This window comes from Podarcis bocagei (genome assembly GCF_964188305.1).
Source record: "Podarcis bocagei genome assembly, chromosome: 5".
Taxonomy (NCBI): Eukaryota; Metazoa; Chordata; class Lepidosauria; order Squamata; family Lacertidae; genus Podarcis; species Podarcis bocagei.
The window spans coordinates 60,858,572-60,872,996 of NC_138129.1; the positions used below are offsets into that span (position 1 = coordinate 60,858,572).

The 14,425-nt window shown below is 44.8% G+C and overlaps 1 protein-coding gene across 1 annotated transcript in view; it reads right to left on the reverse strand.

Annotated features, from left to right (window-relative positions):
• Window positions 1–10,229: 10,229 nt before the first annotated feature.
• The window catches only part of PLPP3 (phospholipid phosphatase 3), a 77,545-nt gene continuing 73,349 nt past the window's right edge, over window positions 10,230–14,425 (reverse strand). The window contains exon 6 of the mRNA XM_081196896.1: window positions 10,230–12,173. Coding sequence (XP_081053022.1) covers window positions 12,048–12,173 — 126 coding nt within the window. The 3' untranslated portion in view covers window positions 10,230–12,047. The remainder of the gene's footprint in view (window positions 12,174–14,425) is intronic.

Below are 14,425 nucleotides of genomic sequence, written 5' to 3' on the forward strand. Positions count from 1 at the left end.
TGACAGTAGTCTCACTCCTGAATGGGGTTCGGATCTGGCATACTTTATATTGTCTTAACTTAAAGTGGCATAATTTATGCTGGCTTCCCATAGTTAGGATTGCTCTCTTAGCTGTGATAATGGGGTATTTGGATTAAGCGTCCTCCTATTCCTAAGAGGCCATGAAATTCAATCCATCTTCAGCATTCCCACCTTCAAGAGGTCTATGATTGCCTGTTAAAAGTGTATAATTACAAAAGTATCTCTTTACCTTGCTTTGTTGTAATGGGATGATTAGCTGCTTGTGCGTAAAATCGTGCTCCCTCAGAGTTTGTGCGACTCCACAAACCTCTGTGTGTGACAGAGCTCCACAAACATGTCTGCTCTTAGTCACTCGTAGAGTCTGACAGTGGCTGTCTGCGGAAGCGTTTCCAGCAAAGAAGCTCCTTAACGGAAACGCGTCTCCTGGACTCACGGCGTGACAGTTTCCGGCGAGGTGTGGGTCTCCCTATGGGAGACTCAGATACCTCCCCACTGTTCTCGCTGGAAGCGTCTCTGAGCCCTCCCTCCTGCTCGCATTCCCTCAGAGATTCACTCCTCCCCCTGCTGGTTCCTGCCTCAGCTGTTGAGTCTCTTTCTTCCTCCCTGAGACCCTCCACCGCCTGATGCTCCGATGGCAGTTCCCTGACATCCACCTCCCCTCCAGGGCCCCCCTCACCCCCTCCCATTTTCTCTTCCCTGGGAGGTGAAGGGTTAAAACCCCGAAAAGAATCTTCTTCATCTTCAGACGTCTCGAACAATTCCCTCCATCGATCGCCGTCCTGGCTCGCTGAATCCTCCTCCTCTTCGGAATCTGTGAACCCCTCCAACTCCTCTTCCTCGTCGGTGGTGGCAAAGTATTTCCTTCGGAACCTCGCTACAGGCTGAGGTTTGCATGGGAACCTCTGATGAAAAGTTTCTATTAACAATTCGTCATTGACATCCTCTGCCCTAACCCAGGTGTTTTCCGACTCCGGTTCCCCTTCCCACATTACCAAATACTCAACTTGATCTCCCTTCCACCTGGAATCGAGGATCTCCGCTACATGGTAGCTGTGTTCCTTCTCCTCCATTGCTGGTCCCCTAGTGACCCTCCCTTCACTGTCCCCTTTATACGGTGACAGCAATGACCTGTGGAAAACTGGGTGCAGCTTCATGTGGTTCGGTAACCGGAGTCTGAAAGCCACTGGGTTGACCTGCTGCATGACTTCAAATGGTCCCAGCCTTTTGGGTCTTAACTTCTTACAACCCCCTTTGAATGGCAACCCTTGGGTTGACAGCCACACCTGGTCCCCCACCCTGATGCTTTCACCTTCCCTTCTGTTTTTGTCTGCCTGCCTCTTATATTCCTCCTTAGCCCTGTTTAAGTTGAGTTGGAGCTGGCGATGGATCGCTTCCATTTCTTCAACGAACTGTTCTGCAGCTGGAACGCTCCAGTTCTCCCCTTCCCCCCCTGGGAAGGCTCTGGGATGGCACCCGTGATTAGCCAAAAAGGGGCTCATCCCCGTGGACACGTTCTCTGCATTGTTGTAGGCAAATTCTGCCAACGCCAGCTTCTCCACCCAATCATTCTCTCTGTCATTCACATAACACCTCAAATATTGCTGGAGAACACCATTAGCTCTTTCCGCCTGCCCGTTGGTTTCTGGATGACGGGCCGTTGAGAAATTAACCTCAACATGCAGTAAGCTCATGAGCTTCCTCCAGAACCTGGAAGTAAATTGTTTCCCTCGGTCTGAAACCACCCTCAAGGGGGCGCCATGCAACCTAAACACATTTTCTACAAACAATTTGGCTGTTTCTTCTGCTGTGACCGCATGTGAGCAGGCTATAAAGTGGGCCATTTTAGTTAACAGGTCTACCACAACCATGATGGCTGTTTTCCCTCTAGACCTTGGCAGATCAGTCATAAAATCTATGGCCACTGCTTCCCACGGTCTTTCAGGTGTGGGTAGTGGTTCTAATAAACCTGCTGGTGCCCGCCTCTCCCCCTTGGCTCGTTGGCATTGTTCACACCCTCTCACATACTCCCGCACATCTTCCCTGACCTTGGGCCACCAAAATTCCCTGGTAACCAGCCACATGGTTTTGTGTTGCCCAAAATGCCCTGCTGTGGGGCTATCGTGCAGTTGCTTGAGTACCTTCTCCCTCAATTCCCCTTCGGGTATATATAACGCTCCCTTGTAGTACAATGCCCCGTTTCTCTCCTCAAAACCCCCGGGTTTGTCTCCCTCCCTCCTGAGACCCCTGAGTTTGTCCTAGGCGTAATCATCATGCACCGTACCCTCTACCAACTCCCTTTGCCCCACCAATGCCGCCCCACACACCCAGCGGTCCTCTGGAATGACATGGGTCTCTTCGGGTGCTCCCTCCCCCTCCAAATATTCAGGTTTGCGTGAGAGAGCGTCCGCCCTAACGTTCTCTGGGCCTGGCACGTAACAAATCTCAAAGTTAAATTTGGAGAACTCCTGGGCCCATCTCAACTGCCGTTGGTTGAGCACTCGCGCAGTTCTCCAATACTCTAGATTCTTATGGTCCGTGCACACTTGCACCTTATGTTGTGCACCAATTAGCAGGTGCCTCCATTTCCGGAAAGCCTCATGAATAGCAAGAAGTTCCCGGTCGTACACCGTGTAGTTCCTCTCGGATTTGTTCAGCTTTCGCGAAAAGAAGGCACACGGTCGCCACTCTGACTCCTCCTTCCCCGACTGCAGAAGAAGCACCGCCCCTATGGCTCTGTCAGATGCGTCTGTTTCGACCCTCAGCTTCTTTTGTAAGTCCACATGCAGAAGTTGTTCTTCCGAGGCGAAGGCCCTCTTCAGTTCCTCAAACGCTCGCTCCGCCTCCGCCGTCCATACAAACTTCTTTTTACTGCTGAGACAGTCCGTAATGGGCGCCGTCAGGTGGGCGAAGTTTCGGATGAACTTACGATAAAAGTTTCCAAACCCTAGGAACCTCTGCACATCCTTCTTGGTTTTGGGTGTTTTCCAGTCCAGCACTGCCTGCACCTTACCGGGATCCATGGCCAATCCCTTGTCTGACAGGCGGTACCCCAGGAATTCCACCTCCTTGGTATGAAACTGACACTTCTCCAGTTTCACCCACAGCCTGTTGGCTTGCAGCCTGCTCAACACTTCTCTGACGTCTCTCACATGTTGCTCCTCATTCTCCGAATACACCAACACATCATCTAGGAAGGCAACGCAATTCTTGTAGAGCAAAGGACCCAGTACGTGGTTCATAAAAGATTGAAAGCACGCTGAGCCGGCTTGTAATCCAAAAGGCATAACGAGATATTCAAATGCCCCCAAAGGGGTAAACATGGTGGTTTTCCATTCATCCCCTTTCCTTATACGTATCAGGTTGTACGCCCCCCTTAGATCCAGCTTTGTAAAAATCTTTCCCTTCCTCACCCTGGTCAAAATATCATCAATCCTGGGCATAGGGAAAGTCACTGGTTCAGTCACTGCATTTAACCTCCTAAAATCACATACAAGTCTCGGCTTGTCCGTGTGCTTTTTATCCACAAAAAACACTGGGCTACCCCCCGCTGCTTTGGACTCTCTGATGAAGCCCCTCTTCAGGTTCTTGTCAATAAATTCTCGCAACTCCTGCATTTCTCTGTCTGACATGGCATACAACTTGCCCACAGGAAGCTGTGCTCCAGGGAGTAGATTGATCTGGCAATCAAAGGGCCTATGAGGGGGTAGTTGGTCAGCTTCCTTCTCGCTGAACACATCGCTGAGATCTGCATACTGTGGTGGTACCTTCACCTTCTCCAATACTTCTGTCCCTGCTAGGGTGGCTTGGGCCCCTGCTGAACCCTTTTCCCCTGTGCAGTGTTCTAAGCAATGTGCTGAACCAAAGGAAACCACTCTTTGATGCCAGCCCACCAGCGGATCATGTAGCGCTAGCCAGCTCATTCCCAAAATAATGGGAGCGCCTCCCAAGGTGGCCACATTAAACGCTATCAGTTCTGTGTGCCTTGCCACCCTCATTATCATTGGGACGGTCTGCAAGCTGACTCCTCCTCCCAACAACTCCCTGCCATCGATCGTGGTCACCTGCAGGGGGTTGCTTAAAGGGATCGTCTGTATCTGGTGTTCAGCAGCAAACTCCTTGCTCATAAAATTGCAGGAGCTGCCTGAGTCCAACAGCGCCTTTATTTTTAGGGGGTGTCCATTTTGCAGCTCTAGCGACACATCAATAACTAGAGCAGGTTGAGGAGCTTCTGGCACGGGCACTTTCACTGCTCTTTGGCCTGGCTGCAGTGCCCCGACTGTGGCAACCAGGCGTTGGCTTTTACCTGCTCCGTTTCTCCCTGCTCTCCTCCCTCAACAGCTCCCACCATCCCTTGCCATTCCTTCCTCTGGGGGCAGACTCTGGCAAAGTGGCCTGGCTGTTGGCAGAGATAGCATTTCCGGGCGCCTTTTCCCTCCTTCTTAACCCCCTCACTGGGTTTTGAAAATGCGCGCGCGCGCGCTGTTCCGATTTCCATCGGCTCTGCCGGCGGGAAAGCTGGCTCAGGAATGTCTGGAATGCGGAACTCCTTCCAATGTTCCCCTCTCCCTTCCCGCCTCTCCAAGGCTCTTGCCTCCTGACGCGCTCCTATGGTCAGCGCAGATTTGGTCAGCTGATCCATAGACACCGCCCTGGGGCTCCGGGACAGCTCGTCTTTCACAGCCGAAGAAAGACCTTCTTCAAATAGCATCTGAATAGGTGCCGCCGATAAATCCCAACCCAGTCTGTGAATCAGCATGGTAAACTCAGTCCAGTACTCACGGACAGATCGGCTTCCCTGCTTGCAAGCCATTAGCTGTCTGCGCACCACCCCTTCCTCAATATCGCTGGAAAACATGATATCCATTGCTCTAAAGAACTTCATCGTGTCCTTTAGGACGTCATTGTGCGTTGCCATTAGGGGTCGAACCCAGTCCCGCGCCCCTTTCTCAAGATGCCCAATTACGAAAGCAACTCGCGATTCCTCATCAGGGAACTCATCGAACTGCACATTAATGGCATATTGCATCTCTGTCCTAAAGGCATGGTAATCCTTGGGGTCCCCCCCAAACTTCTGCACCAATCCTGGTACCTTTCTGGGGAACTGAGTGGCTCTCCCCTTCTTGTCTGCATCCTGAGCCCTTCTCTCCTCAAGCCTCGCCGTCTGCAGCGCAAGTTGGACTTCCAACGCTCGGTACCTTTCTTCCAAGCTTGGACCAGCGCCAACTCCTGCTCCTCCGGTTCCGGCTGGTTCGCTCATGATGCTTTCTCCTGCACAGGCAGCGTACAGAGACTGTCAGACTGCTGTAATGGGATGATTAGCTGCTTGTGCGTAAAATCGTGCTCCCTCAGAGTTTGTGCGACTCCACAAACCTCTGTGTGTGACAGAGCTCCACAAACATGTCTGCTCTTAGTCACTCGTAGAGTCTGACAGTGGCTGTCTGCGGAAGCGTTTCCAGCAAAGAAGCTCCTTAACGGAAACGCGTCTCCTGGACTCACGGCGTGACAGTTTCCGGCGAGGTGTGGGTCTCCCTATGGGAGACTCAGATACCTCCCCACTGTTCTCGCTGGAAGCGTCTCTGAGCCCTCCCTCCTGCTCGCATTCCCTCAGAGATTCACTCCTCCCCCTGCTGGTTCCTGCCTCAGCTGTTGAGTCTCTTTCTTCCTCCCTGAGACCCTCCACCGCCTGATGCTCCGATGGCAGTTCCCTGACATTTGTTTCTAAACCTGTTACTGAGAATTAATAACAGAGCTCTTATTAACCTTTAACGTATTTCCTTTGTGCTTAGCAATCTACCAAAATAGTATCCTCCTTTTGTTTCTGTTTACTTCCTTTAGAATTCTGGTATGGAACTCCTAGGGAATTTTAGGTCCTTTGCCTACGCTGAACAGTCAAAAGATATTAAAAGTCTTCTAGCATTTCCTCTTCTCCCATGGAGTTATATCTACTGTCTAGGATGTGACGGTCTCACTTGCAACAGTAAACAATTTGTTAAGCTTCTTCACAATAACAACATTGTCTGTCATTAGTCTCTATCTCTGTTTCCAAGTAGACCTGCTGACTCCTTGTCAGTTCCTTCATAGGTATTTAAAGAACATCTTAATGTTCATCTTGATTTCCTTTGCTATTTGTGCTCTATAACTATGGTTGTCATTCTCACTCCCAACTGCCTTCTACTTTATTTAACTACACAGTTCATCTTCAAGGTTACAGCTGAAGAGGGTAATCAGCAAGGACCCAGTCTGTGGGAAGAGTACAGACAGATGCATCTTCAAAGGCAATCATTCTGAAGATGGTGACAAACTAAAATCTGTCCCCTGGTTTCAGTAACTTTGCTTCACCTTGGGCCCAACCTCAAAATATTGTAAAATGTTATGGAGCGAATGTGTTTTTATACCTTAAGCCCCTATCTATTGTATAGCCATCACCATTTTTGCACGGTGTGAATAACTTTCTGCTTTTGTCTGTTCTAAACCTGCTGCCAATCAGATTCAATTTTAGGAGAGGCAACATCATTTTCACATTTCTCACACTATCCATCATAATAATATAGCTTCTGTATGCGCCTCTCTCCTTTGTAATTCTTTCTTCAAGTAGTCCTACCTCTTAAATATATCCTCCTCACCGGAAAGATGTCCGAGTGCTTTACATCTTAGATAAAGGTAAAGGGACCCCTGACCATTAGGTCCAGTCATGGCCAACTCTGGGGTTGCGGCGCTCATCTCGCTTTATTGGGCGAGGGAGCCGGCGTACAGCTTCCGGGTCACGTGGCCAGCATGACTAAGCCGATTCTGGCGAACCAGAGCAGTGCATGGAAACGCCGTTTACCTTCCGGCCGGAGCGGTACCTATTTATCTACTTGCACTTTGATGTGCTTTCGAACTGCTAGGTGGGCAGGAGCAGGGACCAAGCAACGGGAGCTCACCCCGTTGCAGGGATTCGAACCGCCCACCTTCTGATCGGCAATCCCTAACCTCCCTTTTGTATATCTGCAGCTCAGCAATATATTTTCAGCAAAGTGGGGATAAGAACCACACTTGGTATTCCACAAGTGATATACCAATGGTTAATATAACGATGTTTTGATACCTGCTGCTTTACTTTCAGTTCCTTTCTTTACCTTCCTGTTTTCTAAATTGAATTTTCCCCTTTTCCCAACACTAAACTAAAGTTTTCAGTGAGTGTTCATTGTGAGCCCTAGATCTGTTGCAGCCAGTTTAGTGTCTATGTGGGAGAGATAATTCGTTTGTGATTCCACCTCTTGCTATGCTTGTTTTCTATTGAATTTTTTTTATTGAATGGAACATTAAAGCTAGCAGCTCCCTTCTACAATTTGAAGCAATACAGGCCCTAGTGACAGTCCAAAAGTAATTGGAAGAAAATATCTAGCTCAATCCAGTAGCATTTCTTATGGCAATATTGCAATCTCTGAGCAATGGCACGTTTTGAAACATATTTAAAAATGTATTTTGGAGGTACATTGGTACCTATAACTGTTCCCCCCTCCCCATGTTTCTAATTGTGTGTGATTTCCCCACACTCATCCAGTTTGTATACATGGAAAAGTGTTTGGGGAGAAAATGGGTGCTCTTTAATTTCTAGGGTAACACTACTGCATGCCAACCTCACATTTTGACTGTTTGCATTAATGACTATAAGAAATCAAAATGATTAAAGGTTTTAGCCTTAATAGAACTGTTTGTTTTTGCAATCTTACTTGTTTCAGATCTCGATCAGACCAGATAGTCATTTCACTTTACTGTTATAATATTGCATTGGCACAAATCTGGTGCAAGTATTAATACAAAATCAAGTTTCCTGTAGGGCAGTTGTTGGAAACGATCTTGAAACCAAAACCAAAATAATGTCAGTTTTCACTTCTATAGGTTCAATGTAACATATACATATCTGGCAGGCTGATGGAGGAGACCACCCCTAACGCGTATCTGTGTGCCAGGAAACCGGAAACCATGAGTTTGAATCTTGATTTTTATATAGAAGTTTTCTTGGATGCCTCCTAGCTTTTGACTCTTGCATTCTTAATGCCTGTTTGTGGTTGAGTGACTGGATTTGCAGACATTTGCAACAGTCTCCAGATGAGTAACAGAACAAGAAAAAAAAGCCAACTTCTAGTGTTAGTTGGAACACCTGTAATGGATGGAGCAGCAGGGGGCTCAGCCTTCCTTTCTTCTTTTGCTTCAGCATTCCAGGGTTGATTAGTGTCCTTTCCTTTAATGAAATCATCTACCGTTATTCTCTGGTTTGGAGCTAACAACAGCAATTACATTAGTGCCTTATAGCCTCAGTGTTGAACAATGATCATGAAAGGTGTACAGTGATGTATTATTCCGCTCCAGCTTGCAGAGACTACAGTGATCCACCTCCTTGCTGAGGATTTCTAATGATTTCTACTCCAAATGCAACAGGAACATAGCAAGTTAATTTTATTTTGCTAGTTTTAAACAATGTATTGCTAAACATTGGACTAAAAACGGGAGGACTAACCAGCTAACCAACTTTTAATCAGTATCAACCAATGTATATAATGATGGATCTAGAAGGTGCTGAAAAGGCAAGGGACACTCCAATTGCAGGCATGCTTGGGGGAAGCAGACTATCTGGCCCCGTTTCAATCCAGCTTTGGGCTCACGTTCAGCAACAAAACTGCCTCACTCGCCCTGGTTGACCTTTGTTAGGAGAGTGACAGAGGAAGAACAACCTTTTTGTTTCTCCTTAACCTCTCAACGTTTGATACCTGTGACCACTGTGTCCTCCCAGGGTGTTTTTGAGGGTTGGGAGATGGGTTCCACTCCCACCTCCAAGGCCAATTTCAAGAGTAGCAATGGGAGACTACTGTTCAGCATCATGTGAGCTATCTTGTGGGGTTCCCTGGGGGTAATCTTGTCCTCTGTGCTTTTTAATGTTTAAATGAATCATGCCACCAGGGATTTGGTGTCTGGTGTTATCAGTATAGTGATGACACCCAACCCTCTCTCTCCATTCCATCTCAAGTCTGGGAAGAAGGGAGAAGTCCAGTTCTGGAAGGCATTGCACGCCCTTGGAAGAAACAGGTGTGTAAGCTTAGGAGCTACTCCTTGATCCATCTATATCAATTGAGCCCCAGGTGGCCTCTGTGACCAGCTTTGGTTAGTTCATCAATTATGCCCTTTGCTAGATAGGGATATCTTGACCATAGCAATCCATGTTCTGATAATGTTCCGATTGGACTACATGGGAGCTACCTTTGAAGACAATCTGGAAGCTGCAACTAGAGCAGAATGAAGCCATGAGGCTGCTTGTGGGTACCTCTGCCAGACACATACTATGCACTCTTGGAAGTTCTCAAATTTGCTACTGAACCCAATTTAAGATGTTAACACTGGCATATGAATTGCTCAGTGACTTGGGCCTCCAATGTTTGAAGAAGCAGCTCCTTCCACATTGACTTGTCGGAGTTGATCATTAGGAGAGCTCCTATTGTGTTGGACACCCCTCCCCCATTCTGTGGTTTGAGGGACAGTGGTGCATGAGGTCTTCTCTGTGGTTGTGGAGGTGCATCTAGCACAATCGATGTCTGCTTTTCAATGATTGCTCAAGATGCGCCTCTTTGAGTGCATGTTCCTGCACTGCTTTTCTGCTATTTTGTCATTGTGACTTTATTTTATGAATTTAATGTCATTTGAATTGTGATAGTTTTGTAACCCACCCTGCAACCATGTGGATAGTATAAAGTTGAGCTCTTATCTTATGGAGTCTTCTGCACAAACCTTGCATGGTGCTGATTCAGGACCCTAAACCGTGTTTTATATAAATGACTTTTATTTTGTTCTGTGTATATTGGAATGTTTTTTGTTGCTTTGGCTGATGGCTGATGCAAATAAAGATTCATTCATTCATTCATTCATTCAACCTTGCATGGTGCTGTCCAGTGTACCACTAAACAATTGGCTCACCTGCCTCCATGTTGTTGAGGTCAATGCTCAAAACAGAACATCATTTGGGCTATATGTTAACAGCTTTGTAAAATATTCAACAGGTACTACTGAGCTGTATTCTACATAACCTCTCATCACCATTGGTATGTAGATATGCACAAAACACTAAACCCTTTTTGTGTAAAAATTTCCAAGGACATATCAGTCTTGCTATAATCTTCCATTTCATTTAGGCTCCAAGGAATAGTCAAAATGGAGAATATGGGTGCACAGCATTATTAATTTGTGCCTGAAACATTTATTTATAAAGCACATTTATACAGCATTTTTTTGTGTTTTTTTCTTTTGCAAATACAAACTTTAATTTTGTACTCTACAAAAAGTCTTGCATATTCCTCTTTTTACAAAAAAAGAAACATTACAAAAATACAGACAATTTAATATGGTTTTTATACAATTGTCTTTAGTTGTTACTTTCATTAAAATATTGCTACCACAGAACTACAATATTTTAGTCGACTATAAAAAATTAAGTCAATGCTTTTTGTTTTAAGCAGCAACATGTAAATAACACAGGTCAAAACACAGTTTATGATCATAGTGGATATATCTAAAATTGTTTCAGAAATAATATTTTACATAGTTAATTTTTAATGTTTTATACATTATTTATATAATATTTATATATATTTATATATATTTATATTTATAAAAAAAATCATAGCTTGCTAGAATTGAAATGATAGGACGGAGTTTGCATGGCAAAGATGTGCAAAGGTCAGTCTGCCCTGGTTAGCATCAGCAGTTCAGTCCTTTTAAGGTTTTTAAGAACTGTCTTTTGGAATTGCACCTGAAAGCCTAGAAGCGGGTCTCTTCCGGTTTACTTTCTGCGCGTGCCCTTGGTGTTGCTGAGAGCAGCATTTAGCCTAGTCTGTAATGAATAGTTGAAAATGATCCCTTTTCAATCCATGGGAATTACAAAAGGGATTTGACTGAACATCAGGCTAAGACGGTCCCGCCCAGCAGTCCGCCCGATAGCTGGAGGAGTTGCGTTCTGAGTCTCAACCCCAGAGCCAATAGTGCTAACATAGATCAACAAGGCTGACCACAAACAAGGTATCTGTATGTTCAGAAAATACTTTTGTTATTTGAGTCAATGGTAAAAGGGGATTTTTTTAAAAATTAAAAAACTAGGCCACCAAGCATAATACTATGCAGGCTGGACAATTCATACAGTACTGTTGACATTAGATATTAGAGGCATGGGTCCCATATTTCTTGTGTCGTCCCTTATTTGCACCTGCAACCTGCTCTCCAAAGTATTAGTGATGATAATAATTGTGAACATGGAGAATGTCATACAGAAAGTGAGGGATAGGTAAAAACAAATATGGAATGACTCTTTACAACCAGGGATACTGGTGAAGCAGGCTGGGTTGCATTTAGAGAAAGTGGATTCTACACCTAGCCGGAAATAGAAAAATACTGTCTTGCAGAATTGTGTAGTGGAAATAGGCACTTTTCTAACATTTTACTGGGTATACATCTCCGAAACCAAAAGTAAGTTCCAAATTAGAATGGAAATAAAGAAAACCAATAAAACAAGAGGTTACACTTAGAAAGTGATCACAAATCATGAATCAGTGCTTATTTTTCATAGATAGTGCTATAATCTAGTTGGCAAGGATTTTTCTCTCCCCTCTCTCACTTAATAGGAATTGAAAACTGTCATAGCAAATGAAAGAAGCAGAAGCAGAGATGGCCAGTTTCCTAGAAATCATTTAGTGTTCATTAAGCTATGAACAATTCAGCATTCACTACAACATGAACACTCAGCCAATTGCACATTTAGAATTCCTGCATCGTGTTTTGATTTATTTCGTAATTGTTGCCTTTGACTTACTTGAACAACACCCATTTTATGCAAATGTTGTGAGTGTAAAAAAGGCCACAGAGTCAGACCTCATTGGTCAGGCAAGAGTCTCTCCCTACATTCTACTGTCTGATGAGATTGAGAGCAGCAGGTAGTTGCTGTCAGCAGTCATTTTGCAAAAACAAAACAAAAACAAAAAATATATATATTTGTCAAATGTCTACACCATGTTGTGATGATTGTTCCGATCAAGGATATCCACAGGTGAAAGTAACTCCTTCCGGATTGGAGGTGGGGGCAGAGAAATCTTTGTTTTCTCCTTGAAGAGGTCTGAGACATAGAACACCTGTAAATAAAATGAATATATGCATTCAATATAAATATTCAGATTTTTACACCTGCTCCGGTTTATGTAAAGGAAATCTAAATCCTCCATTAATAACAGTTCTGAAGTTACACTATCCTCCTATAATGAGAACCAGACTGAAGGTCTTCTAGACTGGTCCATCAAAAAGCAAACAATTATTTCACAGGAGTCAAGCACTGCTAGATGCCTAGAAGGGACAAAGGCCCAAGGCACAACTTTGCATAAATGTCTAGTGCCCCTGGCGGGGATATCACTGGTATCAAATTTGCAGCATGCCCTGGCATTGTGTAAGCAAAGAAAAATAAATTATGCTTTCGAAAAAGGGGAAAGGGACAAGAGATCTATCTGGAATCTGCAAGAAAATATCTGGAACTTGGGACGCCTTAGATGCCCCTCTTAAGTGTGCCCAACAGGGAAGAGAATCCTGATTAAATGTAATTGGACAGTGTGATTGAGCATCACTTTCTCACCTACTTTTTACTGATATGGAAAATGTCTTTCCTTTTCCACTGGATCTCACCCAGCACCCATTGGTTTCTTTCACTATTTTAATTCAAATACATTCACTGTGTGTTTGGATGGGAGATGTACTGAGGGGATGGGAATTTTCTTAATACAGAAGTCTTGTTATTTACAGTTAAAAAACAACAACAGCCCGGCACACAATCAATAAGCTGTCAACATCCATACCAAGAGTTCACATAGCTTCACTTCCTCTGGTGATTTAAATGGACTAAAATTAAACTTCCCTTTGGAGTCAATTCTCCGTAATTCTTAGTCAGTCAGGGTAGCTTGATATTTCCTCGCCTTCCCACCCACCCGCATCCCCTTTCCTACTGCCCTTTCCTCACAGCTAGAAAATTAAAGCTTAGTCAGGATGACTGTCCTGTCATTTTAAAGAAATAGTGTCAAGGAAGAGATATTCCCAACCACCTTTCCCTGAAATAATCAATGACGTATCCGCTCTTACGGATGTGAAAAGTCTCCCACTTGACAATTCAGAGAGGCAGCCACACAATAGGAAAGCCCTGGGAGGAAACTTTGACATCCTCCCTCAGCCAAAATCGTATCAAGTCCAGCATGACTGATGTACTTTCTCCCTTGCAAAATTTAACTCTGAAGCCAGAAAGGAAAAGGGTCAGACAGAATGCAAGCTCTGCTAACAGGAGAATAAGGCTCATCTCTGCTATTCAATGCTAGAGGCTTGGTGCAAACAAATCCCAGCTATTAAACACATATAATATTTATATACAACAACAATCACACAAGCTGCTGCAGACTTGTTCACTGGCTGGATGACAATTGGTTTACTATTAAATTTCCAATTTCTTGAGCATTGTGGTGACTGGGCCCAGTGTCAAGAAGTGACAGCCATGGGATGGTTGAGGATACAGTGAGATGTGGGCTCGCTCATCCCCATCCCCAAAATATCCTGTTTTCTGCAGGCTACTGTCAGTGTAAATCCATTGGTAATACTTTGAGTGAGTGGAACATACCGGACGAATGATGCCAGTGTCATTTGATAAGCAGACTGGAGCTTCAGACTGCCATCTAAATACTGTATATGTTGACGGGAGTCAATGGAAAGCCCAAGGCAATTCATTCCCACCTTACCTGCAGTTACACAGGGGCTGCAGAATGGGATTCCAATTAACCCAAGAGCTACTCATGACTCAAACAAGAGCAGCGCACCTCCCCAGGACATAGACTGTACATTTTAAAAAGCAGAATATGTGGCTACATCACTCTAGACCCATAGCTGACTTTACCGGTAGGAAGTTTGTGATGGAATAGTTTGTGCAAAATGTTCCCTTGGTGCAAGGTGCCCCATTAACAACTACCTCTCCATCCTGCCTACCAGGAATCCCCAAAAAACAAGGTACAGAAAGGATAATGGGGTTAAATAAAACAGCTGATCCATGAAATATGCCCATCTATTGACAAATGTAATTCCACGAAAATCCATCACTCTGCTCTGCAGTTGAAGTAACCTATGTGTGAGAGGCTCTTATTCCACTGGCGAATGTGTCCAGCAAGAGCATTATTGTTCATATGTTATGACCAAAAGCATTGCTTTTATACTGCTTTGAAGCTCCAGCAGGGTTAGAGAAGTTGTGCTCCTAATTCAACTTCCCAAGACTTCCATTAGTTAGGCTACTAGGCTTTTCAGAGTGAGAAATCACAAAGCATTTGATTGTTTAAAGAGACTGCTTGTTTTACTGGATGCAGAT